The following is an 18,226-nucleotide window of genomic DNA, read 5'->3' on the forward strand; positions in this document are numbered from 1 at the left end:
AGTCCAGCTATGTGTAACCCCGCCAGCTGCTCAGTCGCTCGCACCGAAGCAGTGACCGGTACCGAGAGTTACCTCCTAGGCAGGGTTCTAAAGCATGAGGAAGGGGTAACTGCACTGCTACCTCACCGCCAGTCTGAAGGCAGTCTTGAAGTTTTGTGAACGAGCAAGTATATATTTGAAGGACAGAGCAAATTGACAATACCCTAATGCTCATTGCCATGAAAGTGGCATCTGGGGGTCCCTAACATGCAAACTCAGTTTGGGGACCCTGGTCCTAAAATAGCCCCCCTAATATGAAAATATCCCTGCTTGTTATTAGGATGTTATGCTTGTGACCCCATATCTGGCAATTTGTTATGTTTAGGGGGCTTAGGTTTAGTAGCAGCTCTCAGTATCCCCTTTGTATCCTGAAAATTTCACACTCACTGGAGATATGAAGGTTTATACATGAGGATAATGACAGCAGCATGCACACACCTTTCATGCTACTGCTGGAAATATCTCACAGTACAAGGTGGGCGGTGAGCAGCTCCCTCTGCTGGTAGCACAATCTCATAGAGAAACATAGTAGATGTGTGTCCTTCATGTATTGCTCTGAGCATTTCAGTAGAATCAAGTAGTGATACAACATTTCTATTTACCATGATAATATAATTGTAGAAAGAATTTACAAAATCACATTTTTTTTTAAATTTAAGTTTTCTATCTAAAAAAATCTTCCCTCTTGCAAATGTAAAGCATAAAAACCATGAAATACATATTTAAATAACGTTATCTAATTTTATTAAACAATGAATGAATTTATTTAATACAAATTAGGAATATGCTTTTAGGTATTATTTATTTTACATTAAGGTAACCAAACAAGTATAATAATAATGAAATCAGGAGTATGACATGGCCACTTACAGACAGACTAATAAAGATTCATTTTTCCCAGAATTGCACAGTCATTCTGTAACTAAGATTGCAGCTGTTTTAGCTGTATAGGTGTATTAATAATTCTAGTTATTTTCTCTTTCATTGCCTTTATTACAGTTTTCAATATAGAAAGTTATTACCAACTTTTCTAACTGTGACCTCATTAAATAGTGAATGTACATATATTGAAGAGTAAACCACAAAATCAGGTAAAGTATTAAACGTGGTGGCAACAGTCAGTGATGTCCAAATTATACAGTCAATTATACCATATTCTGTAAATCTTAATTTGCTGTTATCTTTATGTCTCCCAGTAAAATTAAAGCATTTATGAGTTTTCTTTTCTATGCTTCTAAATGCGGTGTTATGTTTTTCCTTATACATGGCACTCGCAGGCAAAGTTCTAGTTCATGTATGAACTTTGTTCTTCACTCCCATTGCAATAGTTCACCTTTAACACATTTTTTCTATAGAGTAGTAAAAAGGCAGCTTCTGCACCAGCCCTGACATTGATGGAATTGAGATGTTTCTGGCAGCTGGGCTCTCTACTATAGCAGATATCTGTCAAAGGTTTGCAAAGAATTAAGCAGTCTTTAAACATTTCATTTATTGGGTCTGCTATAGTCTTAGGTGTTAAACATCCTTGTTGAAATACCTGGTATGATGTTGCCTATTACTTCAGCAGCTGATTAAATAATGAGTAACAGTCTGTATGGACATGTTTTAATAAACATATAATTAGTCATTGTCTTGTTATAACAGTGTATATGTAAGCCACAGAAACAGTTCCCAGTATATGGGGAAATTAACCAACATCAGAATAAACAAATTCCCTATGCGGAGTAGGGGGAGGGAAGGGGAAGTAGAGGGGTCTACCTTGTAAGAATACTTGCACTTTTGGAAAACCTGGATTTTGATTAGGGCAAAGGCTACAGTCAAAAATATCCTGATCTTTGCCAATCCACTGGACAAATGTCTAAGCTTTATGTGACCTCTGATAATTGGGAAAATGAAAATTTAAATTTGTTGATCCTTCCACTCATAAGAGTCTATATGACAACAATTCTAGATGCTGGGTTACCTGTGATTCAGAGCTACAATTTTCCTATTTTTTTTTACTATAAAAAGGGGATCTCATTTATTGTTAGGCTGCCCTTGATTTTTGTCATTGGAAACAATTTTTCACAATTGTTTTCCATTGACAAAGGATCAAAGCATGAATGAACGAGAGCTGCACTTACAGCGCCATTCTGTTCTATGGAGAGGGGAGGGGGAGAATGAGTGAGTGGCACCCAGGGGTGTGGTCACAAAAAAAAGAAAAGGGGGCACTGTACATGCCCACCCCACTACACCCCTGCTCCTGTCACTCAAAGGGGAAGACACCTCCCCCAGAGTGATGTTATGATACCAGAACCTGCCCACTCTCCCATCGCAGGTCTGAGCCTGCGTTGAGAGTGGGTGGGTTTTATCCAGAGACACACCCCGCCCACCACCCGGAGCCTGTGATTAGTACAGGGGACATGGCCCGCAGCTCTGGCCAGTGCGCCTCCCCCAGCGGGGCCCTTCTTCTGACCCCGCAGGGGGCAGACCGGCCAGAGTCGCAGACCACCAAAGACTTTGTAAAAAGTCTTGCCCACTCCCAAAAAAAAGTCAGGGCACGGCGACCCCCCCCCCCCCCCGTGCCTGCCCCACTACACCCCTGGTGGTACCCCACTGTGCTCTCTCCCCTTTACTTCAATTGTGGCCATGCTCTGTGCACATCTTGTCTGAGACGAGCCCCATGGCTCGTATCATCTGAGAATCATCCGACGTGTATATAGCCTTAGGTCTGCTCTAAACTTGATAAATATTGACTGATAAGTTTAGATTGTGCCCAGTTTTTTTTATTAATATGGCCTTATCATTGACACAATAGGATACATTTCACTGTCAAACAAGGTGCATTTATCATGTAAATTTATCATGCATTTACCATGCTAATATGCTGAACTGTAAGGGCACAGAATAGCAAGTACATTTGTTTATTTACTATGAAAACTTCTGATTAGGACCTCCTCCAGGTCACCATGGTAGAGTCTGTCCTCTCCAATTTAAAAACCCTCCATTATCTTTTTCAGTTAGGGCATCAAACACTTTCATCATACCTCCCACACTTTCATGTAGCTTCAGGGGAGCCTATGAGACAGACAAATGTTAATTCTTTTTAGGAGGAGAGGTAAAGGAGATCATATGTAAAAACAATAGATTTTTCAGAACTGTACATCCATATTCACACACAGATGATAGGCAATTTTTTAAAATATTTATTTAACTTTTAAGCAACGTTTATAATGTTCTTCAACCAAATTTAATCCATTAGCTTAGTTGGGGCTACTTTGTGTTGGAAATGGTGTGTTTCAATTTGGGATAATCAGTAATGACCCACGAGTGACCTGCTGCTAGATGGTGCAGAAGACATCTTCCACCCTAAGGCTGATGTCACACTATATATACGCTATATTGTAGCAGAGATCATTTACTGCTACAATTTACTAATGCCGAGGTAAATGAAAAATCACTACAGCTAGAGACCCTGTCCCCGTCATGAAATGTCGCTATAACCAAGTGACCAAGGGATTGAGCTACAATTCCCTAAAATTGAGTTAATGAAAATAGAAAGACAGTAGAGTCTCTTAGTGAGAATTTTCTTTAAAAATGGGGATAGGAATTAATAAAAAGCCTGTAGCCATGGCCTTTATGGCAAGTCTTGATAGGTGCTTTCTTTAGAAGCAGGGCTAATAGTATATAGCATGGCAATAGTTTAAAATGCCATTAATTGGAGAACTTTAGCGATTACTGCATGGATTCAAATTTTCCTTTTTTGGTATAAGTCTATTTAGTTTTGTCCTACCTTTGGTCCCCCCATGTCTGTCTGAACCCAGCCAGGAGCAAGTGCCACGGCGATAATCCCATCGGTTTTGTACGTCTCAGCCTGACAACGTGTTAGCATGTTCAAAGCAGCCTATGGGAATAACAGAATCCATACTATAAGCCATGAATGAAAACAAAGAATAAACCCAATAAATATACGAAATATACTAAATATTCTATAATGTGTAAAAAGAAAGAAAAAGGCTATTTTTTTGTATAAGGACAACAAAAAAATAGTATAGTTATTTTTTTATTATGATATGTTTGTTCTGGAAAATCATCTTTCAATTTTTCATCATCATCATTAGGACAGGAAGGGAATATTTCCTAATTTTTAACACAGAGAGAAACAAATACCTCTTTGGTCTTTTTCCACCTTTTCCCTATATATCCAAAAAAAATGGCTACTTAAAAAAAAAAAAAAAGTAAAGCATGACATTATTAAAAAAAATAACAGGATAAAAATGAATAGCTTAACAAATTAGCTTTGCTGTAAAACATTCATCAGCATTCTACCCACTTATCTGTGCATAGATAGTGCCAAACAATTCAATGGCAAGAACTGAATGATGGCTTCCAATGCTTCTTCCTTTCACACTCCAGCCCTGTTATCTAGAGACTGCACTACTGGCCTAGGTGCCTGTCACTTCCCAAGAGTGGATACACTTACAAAAAGTTGAAACCTAATGGAGCAAGTCTGTACCTGGGAAAACTACTAAATCAACAAGATCCACAAACAATGTCAACTCACCAGAGAGACTTAAAAGTAGAATCCAATGTAGTTAGTGGTTTGGGTTTTTCTTGTATAGTGAAAAGTAATTTCTCGAAGCTATTTTTACTAGGTTTACACTTCAGCTGACATGCATAAATGTACTGGGCTGTTTTGTTACCTTACTGCAGCGATATTCAAAAAGAGGTTGTACAGAGTATTCAATTGGTATTCTTTGTATAGATCCTGCGCCACTAGATATGTTTATCACAGCAGCCTTGCTGCAGCTTTTCTCTTCTGTAGGATTGTCCTGGGCAGCTTTCTTCAGCAAAGGAAAAAATGCCTAAAAGATTGAAAAAAATTACAATGTAAAAAAACAAAGCTGGAGAAAATCTAAAAATACTAGAAAAAACAAAAGAAGGTTAAAACCCCTCTAATTATTTTTACCATCTTTTTCCCTTTGTGGACCATTGTGCTTCACTTCCTGCATCATGGACAAAACTGAGAAAAATCTTCTTGTAGACCAGTGATTTTCAACCACTGTGCCGCGGCACACTAGTGTGCCTTGAGAGATCTTCAGGTGTACCATGGGGTATTATCCAATTAACATTGTCGAGTATCTGTGCTATAGTGACTGGCAAATTAATGTAATACTCTTCCATGTCAATGGGTGGCAGTAGGTAGCTTAATTGCCTTGTTTTTTCTTGGAGACAAGAGAATTAGCTACAAAGTGTCATTTTGATATTTTTTTATTTGTGGTGTGCTGCAGGATTTTTTTCAATATAAAAAATCTGCTGTTGCTCAAAATAGATCGAAAAACACTGTTGTAGACGATTATCACTGAAAGTGTCCCCTTTGGAAACTTTACCTTTATTGCGATTTTGGAATTTCCCTAATATTTTCAATCCTGGTGATAATAATCACCAGAACAAAGAAAAAGTGTGATTATATGATATGTTTGTGAATTGTGAATGGTACCCCAATGTACCATATGGTCTGCTCTAACCAAATTTTCTGCAGATCTCATTTTTGGTTTGCTTGAGTGTTTTGACAGCCCATTCACGTGGAACAATTTTCAAAGGTCTGTTCTTGTATGAATGAGCCCCGAATAATTGATCAATGTTTTGAGTGATGATTGTTTTAAACTTACCATGAAACATGTTAGGATGGTACTGGGAATATGTAACAATAAAAAGTCATAACATACCCACATTCTGTGCAGGTATTTCATCAAGAAGCCGTCCTATTATAACATAAGAATGCCATTTGATACCAGGCTCTTCGCTCATTACTGCTATCTATTTGTTGTTACAGGAACCCTATGTTTTATGGTAACAGTCTGAGCTGTCTAAGCAAGTATTGGATTGGGCCCATCAAAGCATCAAAAGCAACCACTGACCTTTGCATGGCGGCAGAAACATTCCCTACAGGTGCTTGCTTTGGATGGGGAGTGAATCCTAAGACGTGGTTGGTAATCTTGTCCAATGTAGGTTACAACATTCTATTTTTGTTCTTGGCAATTTTATCTGTATGATATGAAAATACTACACCATTAGGTCTCTTGGCTTTTTCTAGTTTTGTGGGTCTCTTCATCTCTCCCTTCTCATTTAGAGATTGACCCATCAACAAGAAGAATGACTGGTTCCTAGTTCTACTTCTCCTTCACTCAAGCCCTTTATAAAGGGAATGTGAAGGTGATACCAGAGTCATATTCAGGTACTTTTATTGATAGAATGTAAAAATATATTTAATGGTGTATAAAATATTGCAGAGGTGCAATAATTTGTGCCTTCTGTATATGCCCGGAGTTCAGCTTTAATTGATCAGATGTATCTTCTGCATGGTCAACTAAAACATTCGCAGCACATAACACATTTTAAGCACAAATATTATAATTCTAACTGAAATTCATAAGAAAGCATGGCAGTTTCAATTAAAGTACATTGGCTGACTATGGTAACAGGAAAATATTTAACCTGAGTAACCAACATTGGTCCAATTGCATTGGTTTTATACATTTCCATCATGATTTCTGCTGTGGCTTCATGAAGTGAGTGAAAGACAGCTATTCCAGCATTGTTTATGAGCAAGTTTAATCCCCGTCCATCCAGTCTTTTTGTAATATCTCTGTATGCTGATTCAATGGTTGTTGGATTGGTTACATCTATCAACAGAAAAAAACAAATTCAAATTCTGGATGTGTTTAGAGATTTAGGTGAATAGTATGTATTGATCTGATGTTAACAAGAGATTTATTATTACTGTTGTTATTTAAGATTTTTGATATGACACCAGTTTCTTTTGTAGTTGTGTAAAAACAAATTTAAAATGTCAATACAATGAATACATGAAAAAGATTTGCAACAAAAGACAAAGTCAGGAGTGTTTTGGTAGTATAGAAGGTGGTACTATCTCCTTTTGGATCCCAGCCCAATACAGAGCGAGAATTTCAAATTTGTGTTTTTAGGAAAACTGAATAAGGCTGCCAATGACCTTTCAAAAACGGGACTGGCCAGGGACAGCAAGGTTGTATTGGAAATGTCACTATGGATGAGGCCAGAGATTCTCCAATCAGGAAAATGAAATAGGCTTTGACTTCCTGCAGTTTCTAATGCAGGGCAAGCTCACAGTGTGCAAATAATTTCATTATGGGACAGAAACTATGGAGCAGCCATTACAGACCTCCTTCTAAAAATGAAAGTTATCTGGCTGTAATTCTGATATCTAATTAGAATGTTTAAGTGATTTACCTGCATCAGGTATGTAGATAAGCAAGGTCCTAACATCTAATCTCTCTACTTGTTCCCGGTAAGTATTTAGTGGTCAAATGATCACCACCGCAGCCACAAAACTAGCATTTTGTTTACAAAGCAGTCAAGATAATATGTTTCATGGCGAGTATGCCTTATGAACACAAGATCTTTAACTGAAAGTATTCTTTGGTCTAAAAGATTGGAAAGCATGCAAATTTTCATCAGATACTGTTAGTATTATGGAAACTTACCAAGTTTAATAGTAGCAAGGTTTGAGTGTTTTGAGGATAGAGATTTTAGTTCCTGTTACAGAATTGAAAAGGTTTATGAATACTGTAATGCATGTCATGAAATACATAAACATGGCATAAAATTCACTTATTTTTTCTATTATTGAAAATGTATTCTAACAGTGTTCTCTATTTGCATCTTGAGAACGTAATAATACCAGAGACTGTTGATTTTTGTTTTTTTGTATTGTTTGAACCTGGACTTTAAGTGTTTTTAAGCTAAAGTCATCTAAGCTTTATAAATGCAATCCTATCAGGTGGGAGGTTTTTCTTTTATTAATGCTGCATGTGACAGCATAATGAAATTTCTCATGTACCTCCGCACAGAGATTGTTGGTAATAGTCATTAATATGGAAGTTTGATATACATGTTCCAATCCAACACTGGTAGCACGCTATATATTTTCATGTATGTATGCCTTGTAAATGAAAATGACTTCCTTTATATTCTCTAGTATAGAATTAATAATAAACAGGAGTTTCTTTTATTGCTTGCTGTAGACCAATGGTGGTGAATTTTCTCATTTTAGGGGACTTCCATTATTGACATCACCAACATACACTGCTACAGAAATATGTCACATGTGCACAACATTTGATATCTTTCTCAGCAAAATCAGATTTAAAAGCCCAAGAAATAAATCCACCTAACTACGAAGTCTAAATTTTTTTTTTTTACTGGGGGAAGTAGGCTACTAGGCTGCATGAGTATCAAAGTGTTGCCTGCTGTTCCTGGGTTACAAGTTGAAGTACGATGCAGAGGGGGGGGGGGGGGAGTGTGACAGAGCAGGACCCCGCTGCGTGCTCTCCCTCTTTACTTGCATTAGGATCATTCATCGTCCTTGGATCCGCCAGGACGGTTGTTTGGACGATGAACGACACGCGCTGTACACACTTCAGATTCTCATCTGATATCAGCTTTGAGCCGATTATCGAGTGAGAACCATTGGAAGTGTGTACATAGCTTAACTCTTCCAAACATCACCCTCCTATTGAAAGATTTCTAACATTTACAATAAATGTAAGGTGCCATATGCAGGAAAATTTCTGAATACCTGAGCTGAGTCTGGATTCCGGCAAGCTGCGAAGATGTGCGCTGGTTGGTTGTGTTTGTTAAGAAATGCCTTAACCAGTTCCAAGCCGATTCCCCTGCTTGAACCATTTACAAGAACACTGCCGATATTGAGGTTTGCCATCTTCCGTCACTCCTTAGTGTCTATCTGAACCTTTAAAAAAAAAATATATATATATATCTTTTTTTTTACTGACTAATATGCATGCATATTCTCAAATAAAAAAATTGTTCCCCCTTTGCTTACCAGTGGCCAAAGTACAGCTTCACAGTTTTCTATATGAGAATTTAGTGTTACTTTAATCAAGTTTTTACTGTGGTCACTGCCAAATGCCCAGGACTTTACTCTTAGCAATATTTTGCTTATAACATATTAACACAAGTTCATAAAAACAACACAAGCAGCATACACCAGTAGGTGGAAGATTGACCAAAACCATTTAGTTTTGTACAGAGTGAAAAAGGATTAGAAACATTTATGATAAGCTGCTCTCTGTTTCCCCATTAGGAAGCTGTTGTCACATTTTCTATCTCATAGATTTACCAGGTAGCATGAGGACAAGGGGTATCTTTTGACAGTTTCCATTACCAATGTTTGCTAATGCATGAAAAAGTCAAGGGGTTACAACCTGGAACCAAATAACCTGGGCATATGTTGGCAAGCACTTGCACACAAGAGTGATACATTAAAGGGTTTTTATCTGCTAGTTGGTGCATAGCCTAAACAAGCTAGAATGCTGCGGAGGAGTATGGTTCAGCAAGTATAAAAGTCTGTGGTGATATTGGTCTGCAGACTTTCACATTGTCCCTGTTGTACAGAGCAATGTTTTTTTCTTTTAAAGCATACCTATTGATATGGAGGAATATGTGACACACTGCATATGATATAGTTGGTGACTGGCTGATCTCTGTGATATAGGCATGGCGGGCCTCGCATTAAATCTGTGCATACTAGTTAATGTTGCAAGGAATGACTACTGTTTAAGATGTATTAACACTACTGAGATGGTAATATATTTTGAATAAGTACATCACCTGTTTATCACTTTGCTAAAACTTTGTCTATATACTTTGTACTGTACCTTTTATTATTACTTAATAAAAACACATTGACCCATAAATCTGAGCATATAGAGAGCTGTATTTCTTCACTCCTGGGTGAAAGGTAGGTATGTGCTGCCAGAGTAAACAGCATGAAAGCTAACCTATAATTAGAGATTGTGTAAGCTGCCATTTCAGACTTGGTTAGAAAAGAAATACAGCTTGCCTTGCTGGTGATCTGAATTTTTACCTTTAATACCGTCTGAACTACTGACCCAGAATGAGTATGCAGAGCAGGTGTACAGCTAATCCTCACTGGTAATGAAACGCCTGAAATAAAAGAAAACATGTTTAACTTAATTTACCAAAGGCAGCTTAGATATTCTCTCAATGTAGACACATTAAAGTGAACCTGTTGATTGTATTTGCTCTGGTAAAGCACTGGATGACCTTTAAATGGCAAAAAAATCTACAAACTCCAAATGGACAGTTTTATATGATCAGTGCAGGAGCTACAATTTTGACATATGAACAAATGACATGTGCTGACATACAGAAGTGTTGTGACCTTGCAAAGATGCACTTTGAGAGAAGCAAGACTCAAAATGTTTTTACTTACAGCGTACGTAATCTCAAATTTTTTACTTTACATAAAAGGGTAAACAACCCTTTTATTTAAAGTAAACATGTTGTTTTTTTTTTTTTTTAATGCAATACCCCTTTTATTTAAAAAGGCGATCAAGAATTAATAATGGGAGCGCAGAGCCTCCCTGGATACCTACGTCACACATCCCAGGAGGCTCTTGGCTGCTCTTTCTGCCCATGCCCGAGTATGTCTGGCATGGGCAGAGGAAGCCCTGCACAGTGCACATGGCCATGCACAGTGAGATCGGCAATTTTTTCCCAATCTACATCACCCAATCTTGCACCTGTGCATTGCGAGATCGGGTGACGCACAAAGAAGAACCTGGAAAAAGAGAGAAGATGTTGTTGCTCCCAGCGCCGGGCCAAAGATGGATACTGGGACGACGCGGGACCCGGAGGAAGAAACCTCCCGAAGAATCTGCGGGATTGAAGGTAAGTGTGATTTTTTGTTTTGTTTTGGGTTTACTTTAATTTCTAACAGCCAACAAATGGGTGAACGTTTGTTATGCATTTACAACATTCACTGCAAACCTAACATTTAGTAAATACATTTATTTACCATTTATAATATGTGCTGTCTCCCAAGATATGCATCAACCCAGCTGTCCTGCTTTAGTTTTCTATGATATATATATCACCGTCCACAGTATATAATCAGAGAGAGCTATGTCTCAATGTAGAGTTATACTCTGTCTCTATGTATTGCCCTCTTCACAAATTCACTTCCTTCTTTTAAACTACTCACATCACAGCTGAATGCTTCTCTCTTCTCTGCAACTGTTGTCAGTACTACTAATAGCGGAAACACCTGACAGGAGAAAAGACTTCTGGGAAATGTAGTTTTCTCTTCCAGAAACAAATGTAGTAAGGGAATCCGGTGTTTTATCAGGGCCTGTCATTTTTATTTGCCAAATTTGAGAAATGTGTGGATAGATTTGATTATTAGATAGATAGTTCTCCTACATATTAAAATGAATTTTAGAGGATGAAATATAGATTTAAATGCATTGTAATACTAATAAAGCGGGGTCCCAAAGTACATAAATTCTGTAGTTAGTGCGTTGTGAAGCCTAATGTGAGACAGATATATAGAGGAAGCAGAAAGAAAGGCTCCTTACCGCAACAAATGTATTCAAGAAAATCAATTAAATATTTTTGATTTTATTAAATACATTTGTTGCCGTAAAGAGCTGTTCTTTCTGCTTCCTCTTATAGAAATAAATGCAGTCATATACAGTATGCAGTAAAGATGAGTGTTGCGAAATATTAACTAATTTTGGGTAGAATAAGTCAAAGGATTTAGGTCAATGTTTTACGTCCTGGTCAGATGTCAGTAATTATACATAGGTGCACAGGATGACTGAGGTTATACCTTAAAATTCTAGGGTTATTCTTTAATATAAAGGATTGGCCTATATCTCTAAATACCAGTCCTCTGTACTGGCCAGCTCAATCTTTAGCTTTCCTAGTGCAAGTGTTGCTGCAGCAGTGCTCCAACCAGACTGTGGCCTTCATCTTGGCTGACTCCTCCATTCTTACTGTGTTTTACCCCTTCTGTTCTTGCTTTGATATCTCCATTCTGGCTGTGACTGCTCCATTGCGGCCGACAGTTCCATCTGGGCTTTTACCTCTCAATCCTGGCTCCGACTGTCTTCGTGAACCCATTCACCTTGAATGAGACCTCCTCCATTCAGGCTATGGCACATATATTCATTCTGGCAGACCTCCTCAAGTGGAACTAAACCCTATTTATACTCACCTGTACTCATTTTGTTGCAGGTGCCACCATCCTCTTCCTTGTTCTCTTCCTTTGATCCTCAGCAGATTTGATTGCCTGGGCAAGGATGTCATAACTTTCAGTTCATTCAGTCCTGGTATTCACAGGGAACCAGGGTGTGCTGGGGATACTGGTAACCAACACTAATTTGCACATGCACAGCTCAGAAATTTTGACAGATGAAGAGAGTGATCAGACAGGTAAGAATGTGTATTGCAGAAGGAACATCACCTGTCCCTTTCTGCAATAAATTCTTGCCTGATCACAAATTTTTAAAATGGTACTTTAGTTTTGCCTTCATCAGGTAGAGTGGGTGGGGGCAGAATATAATCTGTATTATCTGCCTGTTATTTAAAGCTGCCTGTTTTCGGTAATATCTGTATAATATTCTGACTGAACAAACCCACTTCAGCTTGGACATGTCCCCAAATGCTTTACTCTGTGCTTGCCACCAATCCTACTCCAAAACGGCATTTCAGAACAATATGGCACAATTATGAAGTTAAAGAACTGTTTATTAAGCAAAATGCACTAGGAATACAAATGAGTAAAACAATTTAATGCAAGGTGTTCTTTAAAGAAGAAATCAATTTTTGTTACTATGCATTTATTTTGTCTATTTTATTATGACAGCATATGAAATATATGTACTATAATACTGAAACAGCAAATGTAATAATTGTTCAAGAGTAATACTGCAGAACAGGACTTCCCTCTGCAGGCCATTCATGAATAGCCACTTGTAAATAACTGTGAATAACTAAAAAGTACAAATATGTATATATGTTGGTTATTCATTGGGGTCACACTATTTCTCCAACAATCTTTTTTCCAACACTTGTTGTAATTGCTATGATCATCTCAACTTTAGCACTCATTATACATTTGGTCTGTCATACTAGCCAAGAAGAATGTATAAACTGCAACAGTGGTCAACAACCTTTCCGACCTCACAAACCACTAAATCCACGGAATCCGGACCACGCATGCGCAGGGAGCAGTGTGGCACTCAAAGTGGATAAAAAACTTCCCCCAAGTGACTTCATGATGGCAGAACCCACCCTGTCTCCCATTGCAGGCTCAGACCTGCTTGCTAAACATCCTGGGGGGACAGTAGCACAGGGCTGTGGATGCAACGAAAGTTGTGTCCATAATCATGTACTACTGTCTCCCCAGGATGTTTATCAAGCAAGTCTAAACCTGCGATGGGAGAGTGGGTGGGTTGTGTTCATATGGGGGACAGAGCCACGGACCACAGGTTGGTGACCGCTGAACTAGAGAAATAGAACACAAACTGACTTCACAATACAGAGCACTGCTTGACAGGACCCTAGAGGATCACAACCTGAGTGTAATAAGTGAAGGTGAAATGCAATGTGGAACTATCTGGGGCCCTAATTATGTCCCAAAAGGTCTAATCTAATCACTGGCCAGTGGGGTTATAAATACTAACTTGCTAACATCAGATCCCTTTGAGACCAGTTGAGCAAGGCTTAAAATTTTGTAAAGAGTGTAATATCCTACACAAAAATAAGTCCACATCAATTTACAGCTAATGAATAAAAGAGTCACCTTTAAGGAATATTTATTGAAGAAATTAGGCAAAGTTTAGTACACAAAGATGCCGAATGCCTCTGGATATTTCCTGCAGGCCCAGGCTGAATAGAGACAGATAAGCTGCAGTCCCATGGTTGGATATGGCAGATGCAAGATAGGCTGAACTGTCTCTGGCTGCTCTGGTCTCCCTGTAAACTCTTACTCTTTTTTGCCCAGTGACAGGGCCAGTGTATCACACCAGTGACTTGTGGCTGACTGTGGCATTTTAAGCCCGATGGAATAGGGCTGCACAATGGAAAAGGACGCATGGTTCTGGCCTGGGGTGTCTCTCCAGCATAATACTTCTCTCTCTGGGTTCCTCCAGCAAGCAGCAACAAGCACCTCACTTCCTTCTAGCACAACACCCTTTCATCTAAGCTCCCACTGCTGTGCTGCACAAACTGTCCTCCTAAGCATAATTTCCTATTCCGTACCACCTCATTCTGTACACTGCACTGTATAATTCGTGTTCCACTCTGCCATATTTTGTATACTGTGCTGTACATTTTCAATTTAACAGCACTTTTTTATACATTGTGCTGTATATTTCCTAATTCTCACTTCCCCATTCTGATGCTGCGCTCTACCTTGCCATTTTAACATCACCTCATTCTGTACTTTTGTAATTTTGTAATAAAAGGGGGGTTACAAATAATATGTGGTCTCATGGGATCTCATGGGTTATGTACATCTTAAAAAATCTTTAGCAGCAAAATAATTTTGTGAGTGAAGAGACAGTGGCAGATACAATGTGTGCAGTGTGTACAGGGGTTTAGATTTGATTCACCATTGTCCCTTTTAAACTATAGCTAATATGTAGAGATGGGGCCCTGGGCAAAAAATGAAGTAGTGGCCCCAATGCAAAGCAATCCAGCTCCCTGTACCCCAGCCATTCTGTCAACTGGGGCCCTGAGGAAGTAGGGGGGTTGGACAATTGCCCAGTTTGCCCTACCCTAAAACCAGTCTTGCCAAAATACATTGAATTGTAGCCACATCCATCTTTCACTACAGCATGATTTCTAGACCATAAATGTTCCATCAGCCAAATACATTAGTTCCCCGGTTACATACAAGATAGGGACTGTAGGTTTTTTCTTATGTTGAATTTGTATGTAAGTCGGAACCAGTACATTATTTTAATGATTGCAATTAGGAAAGATGTTGGTCTCAACATATTTTTAGGCAGTGTGGTATCAGTTACTGTATAAAGTCCTCGCTGTGAGTTAATCACAAACAAAGCAAAAAAACAAAAAACTTTATGGAGCCTAGACATTTATGGAGCCTAGACACCTTCTGGAGCTAGCTGTGCTTTGATATGCAAAAAGAAACAACTGCAGAGTTTGTCTTGGTCCTTAAGGAGGTTGCAGAAGATCTCATCTCCCTAAGATCACCCACAACCTCAGCTTTGTTTAGCAAAAGATTTCTTCTGCAAGCCATGCAAACTGCCCCCCCCCCATCAAGCCTCTGTCCTGCACAGAAGGGAGCAGGGAAGCTCTTTGGTATCTAGGAATCGACTGAATGTCGGATGTCCTTAACTCGGGGACTACCTGCATATGTCTTGCACTTCGACAAATTCTGGTAAAAGAGCTGCTACTGGTTTTGTCAGCACATGAAATTACATTTTTATTATTTACAGATCTAGAGGATTGTCCTTTTATGTCTTAACCACTTTTATTATTATGTTTATTATAGTTGATATGGAATAAATGTATTGTAGCATTGTGGCTACTTTAAAAAAGTAATCACAAGCAGCAACAGTGGCTTTATTGTTTATTATAGAATTTCACATCTGTTTGTTAGGGTGAAACTGTAATTAGCAAAGCACAAGACTGCTAGTGCTGGTCTCCTTAAATAATACCAATGAACTGGCTGTGTCTGTGATAAACCCTATTACACTTTCAATTTAAATCAGCTAAAGGCAATTCAAATGCGCCAAACCAAAGTTTGATTTCTTGAGAATACAACAGCTTAAGTAGAATAGCTTGCCCCCTGCCAACATGCTATAGAGAAATACCCTTGTTCTTGTGTTTAAGCAGTGGTCCCTCTGCAGTGATCTAACATGCCTCCTGTTTTGTTAGGCCTAGAGCTTTGCAAACAATAAAGTCTTTGCTTCTTGCTAATCGGACAGCTCAAACTGTAAAACATTGCACAGCTTTTGTTTTAATTTATCTGGAATGTATTTAGCTGGGTATACCAGGGCATGTATTTGGGATTTACCTGCTTTGAGTAACAGACTGAAAACATGTTGTAAATGAGAATCAGAGTTCCCTATTTCTTTACTGTACATGTTCTGGATCAGCAACTCAGAAAGTAATGATGACAAAGCCAAAGTAAAGCAGCCAGAGGACTATAATTTACAAATCGCGTCATTATTTTTTATAACAAAATTCCTTTTAGGGATTCAGTATTTTTTGTATAGGTATAATAATATAATTAAAACTAAAATAATTTTACTATAACATAGGCTGCCATTCGGTTACCAGATCTCCAATCAAACAGAACAAGTACAATCTGAACACCACCACGTAAAGCAATCCTCAAGGCCCCTTGTAAATGGAAAAAAATACTTGGAAAGAAGTTTCTGAGCACATGGATCTTCCCACATGGTGCTGCTACTGTATGAACATAGAAGTTTCTGCGTGTTTACAGACTCTCCTTTTAGGAACAACTGCAATAAACAAAAGCAACTCAGCAAACCATTAAGTTGATTTAATAAAGAATTTTTACTGTTGAATTGCAGCATAAATTATTCCCTTGCAAGGGATATTTAACTTAGCTTAGCTAAATTTTGAGAAAAATCACTTTGCAAAGAATACTCAATCATGTGTTTATTAATGATTTTAATAAAACCAGTGGGGCCATATTAAAGCATTTTATAAACACTTATAAAGGCTTTCAATAACCCATATTTTGCATATTTGGCCTTTAAACAGCTGCTTTAAAATGACTTAAAACTCTTACAATTGCCCATTGATGCATCTATGGATGTTACGAAGAGTTTTTAGGCTTTAGGCATCTGCTTTACATCACCTGTATAAATGCCCATAAATGTGTTCAAGGTAGGTTCAGGTGGTTTAGGCAGTTTCAAAAAACATTGGTATAGACTTTACCTAAAGTATAGCTGAAGGCTTTTAGTTGACAGTTTAAACAAATATAAAATCTGGTACTATGTGATGCTCAATATTTTATAGAATAATTCAAAATGTTTCCTTTCCAGTCTGAGCAAATACCTCCTTCTCTTGTGTTACACACACTACAACAAGCTACAGGCTTGTAAATCAGTAGTAAGAATGCTGCGTGTGAGCCCCTCTGAAACATAATTGTAGTTGAGGCAACTCTGCTCTAAAAGGGAGCAGTGCAGCATTGTTGCCACATCAACTTTTTGAAAATTAGGGTGTGATAATGTCAGGATGCATGTACTAGCACTAGTACCTAAAGTCTCATTACATGTTGTTGAGCTGCTATTAGGCAATAGGATCATTACTACAGAAATGATCTTGTGATAGGTCACCTAATTTGAAAAAATAAAGCAGATGCTTGGCCTCAGTTTCAGCATACATCAGTCTATTCTATAATGGATAGATCTACTACTGCAATTTTCTTGCAAAGCCCTGTTTGAACTAAAAATTTGGGTTGTAGAATAAAAGATGGCAGAATATGAACAGTCCCCACTACTCTGGTTTTTTGTCATTTACCCAAGGAACCCAAGTCCCTGGATAGCCGAACAGAACATCCTATTTCAGCCAGCATGGAAAGACCAGGGAGTGTTACCTATAACCAATGTTGATACACATACCTGGATATAAACAGGACCCCAAAATGGATCATCTGTTAAATATCTTAAGCTTATATCTAAATGGGCTACAAGATATTTTTGGTATGTCATTGGAGTTTCTCTTTACCCACACTTTATTTTAATCCAATGGGTTGTACCACCTGCAGATACACAGGGCTCTTGTTTAGGCTATATTTTTATGAACTCCTTTTTGGAGAGTATCACCAGAAGTAGTAGAGGAGCTAGTGAAATACTTTAAAAATTTGAATTCATATTTTACACTTTAAATTTTTTGGACCTTACCTTGAGAAGGGATATGGACACAGGTAAGGTTTTGTTTTACAGCTAACTGTAAGGCATATGTATGAATTTCCACACTTGAGACTACAAGTCCTTCCTCTTTTTTGGGAATGTATTGAATTTCCTATAATCACACACATCAATACTAGTAGTGGTTGAATAGTTCTGGCGGGGTCATTTCCGCCTCATAAATAATGTATTGGAATTTGAACGAACTGTCAATGAAAGGTATAGTATGGCTCAGCCATCAATCAAGCTGCTGGAACTCAAAATATTATTAAAAATCACATCAGTTCCTCCATTACTCCTGGTGATATCCTCCAAACAATAAAAAGATTGCTGATATACCTACCATAACATAACATACCATACAATCTCTGTGCCATCAGGGTTCAGACTCATGAATATACAAAGCCCCCCAAACAACCCATATAGCT

The 18,226-nt window shown here is 38.2% G+C and overlaps 1 protein-coding gene across 4 annotated transcripts; it reads right to left on the reverse strand.

Annotated features, from left to right (window-relative positions):
- Positions 1–760: 760 nt before the first annotated feature.
- Positions 761–11,150, reverse strand: LOC140338617 (C-signal-like). Of its 4 annotated transcripts, none has more exons than XM_072422896.1 (8): positions 11,087–11,150; positions 9,947–10,026; positions 8,639–8,809; positions 7,545–7,596; positions 6,517–6,704; positions 4,722–4,883; positions 3,812–3,922; positions 761–3,096 (listed from the first exon to the last, which is right to left on the reverse strand). In XM_072422896.1, exons 3-8 carry the CDS (start codon positions 8,777–8,779, stop codon positions 2,983–2,985), a joined length of 768 nt encoding a protein of 255 aa, XP_072278997.1. In that variant the 5' UTR covers positions 8,780–8,809; positions 9,947–10,026; positions 11,087–11,150; the 3' UTR covers positions 761–2,982. The 4 variants fall into 4 exon arrangements, with proteins under 4 accessions (XP_072278997.1, XP_072278999.1, XP_072279000.1 ...); XM_072422898.1 differs by having other exon boundaries at positions 9,972–10,026; positions 11,087–11,149; XM_072422899.1 differs by lacking the exon at positions 11,087–11,150 and adding an exon at positions 10,901–11,071 and having other exon boundaries at positions 9,972–10,026.
- Positions 11,151–18,226: the final 7,076 nt, after the last annotated feature.

The sequence above is a fragment of the Pyxicephalus adspersus genome, chromosome 9, assembly GCF_032062135.1.
Source record: "Pyxicephalus adspersus chromosome 9, UCB_Pads_2.0, whole genome shotgun sequence".
Classification (NCBI taxonomy): Eukaryota; Metazoa; Chordata; class Amphibia; order Anura; family Pyxicephalidae; genus Pyxicephalus; species Pyxicephalus adspersus.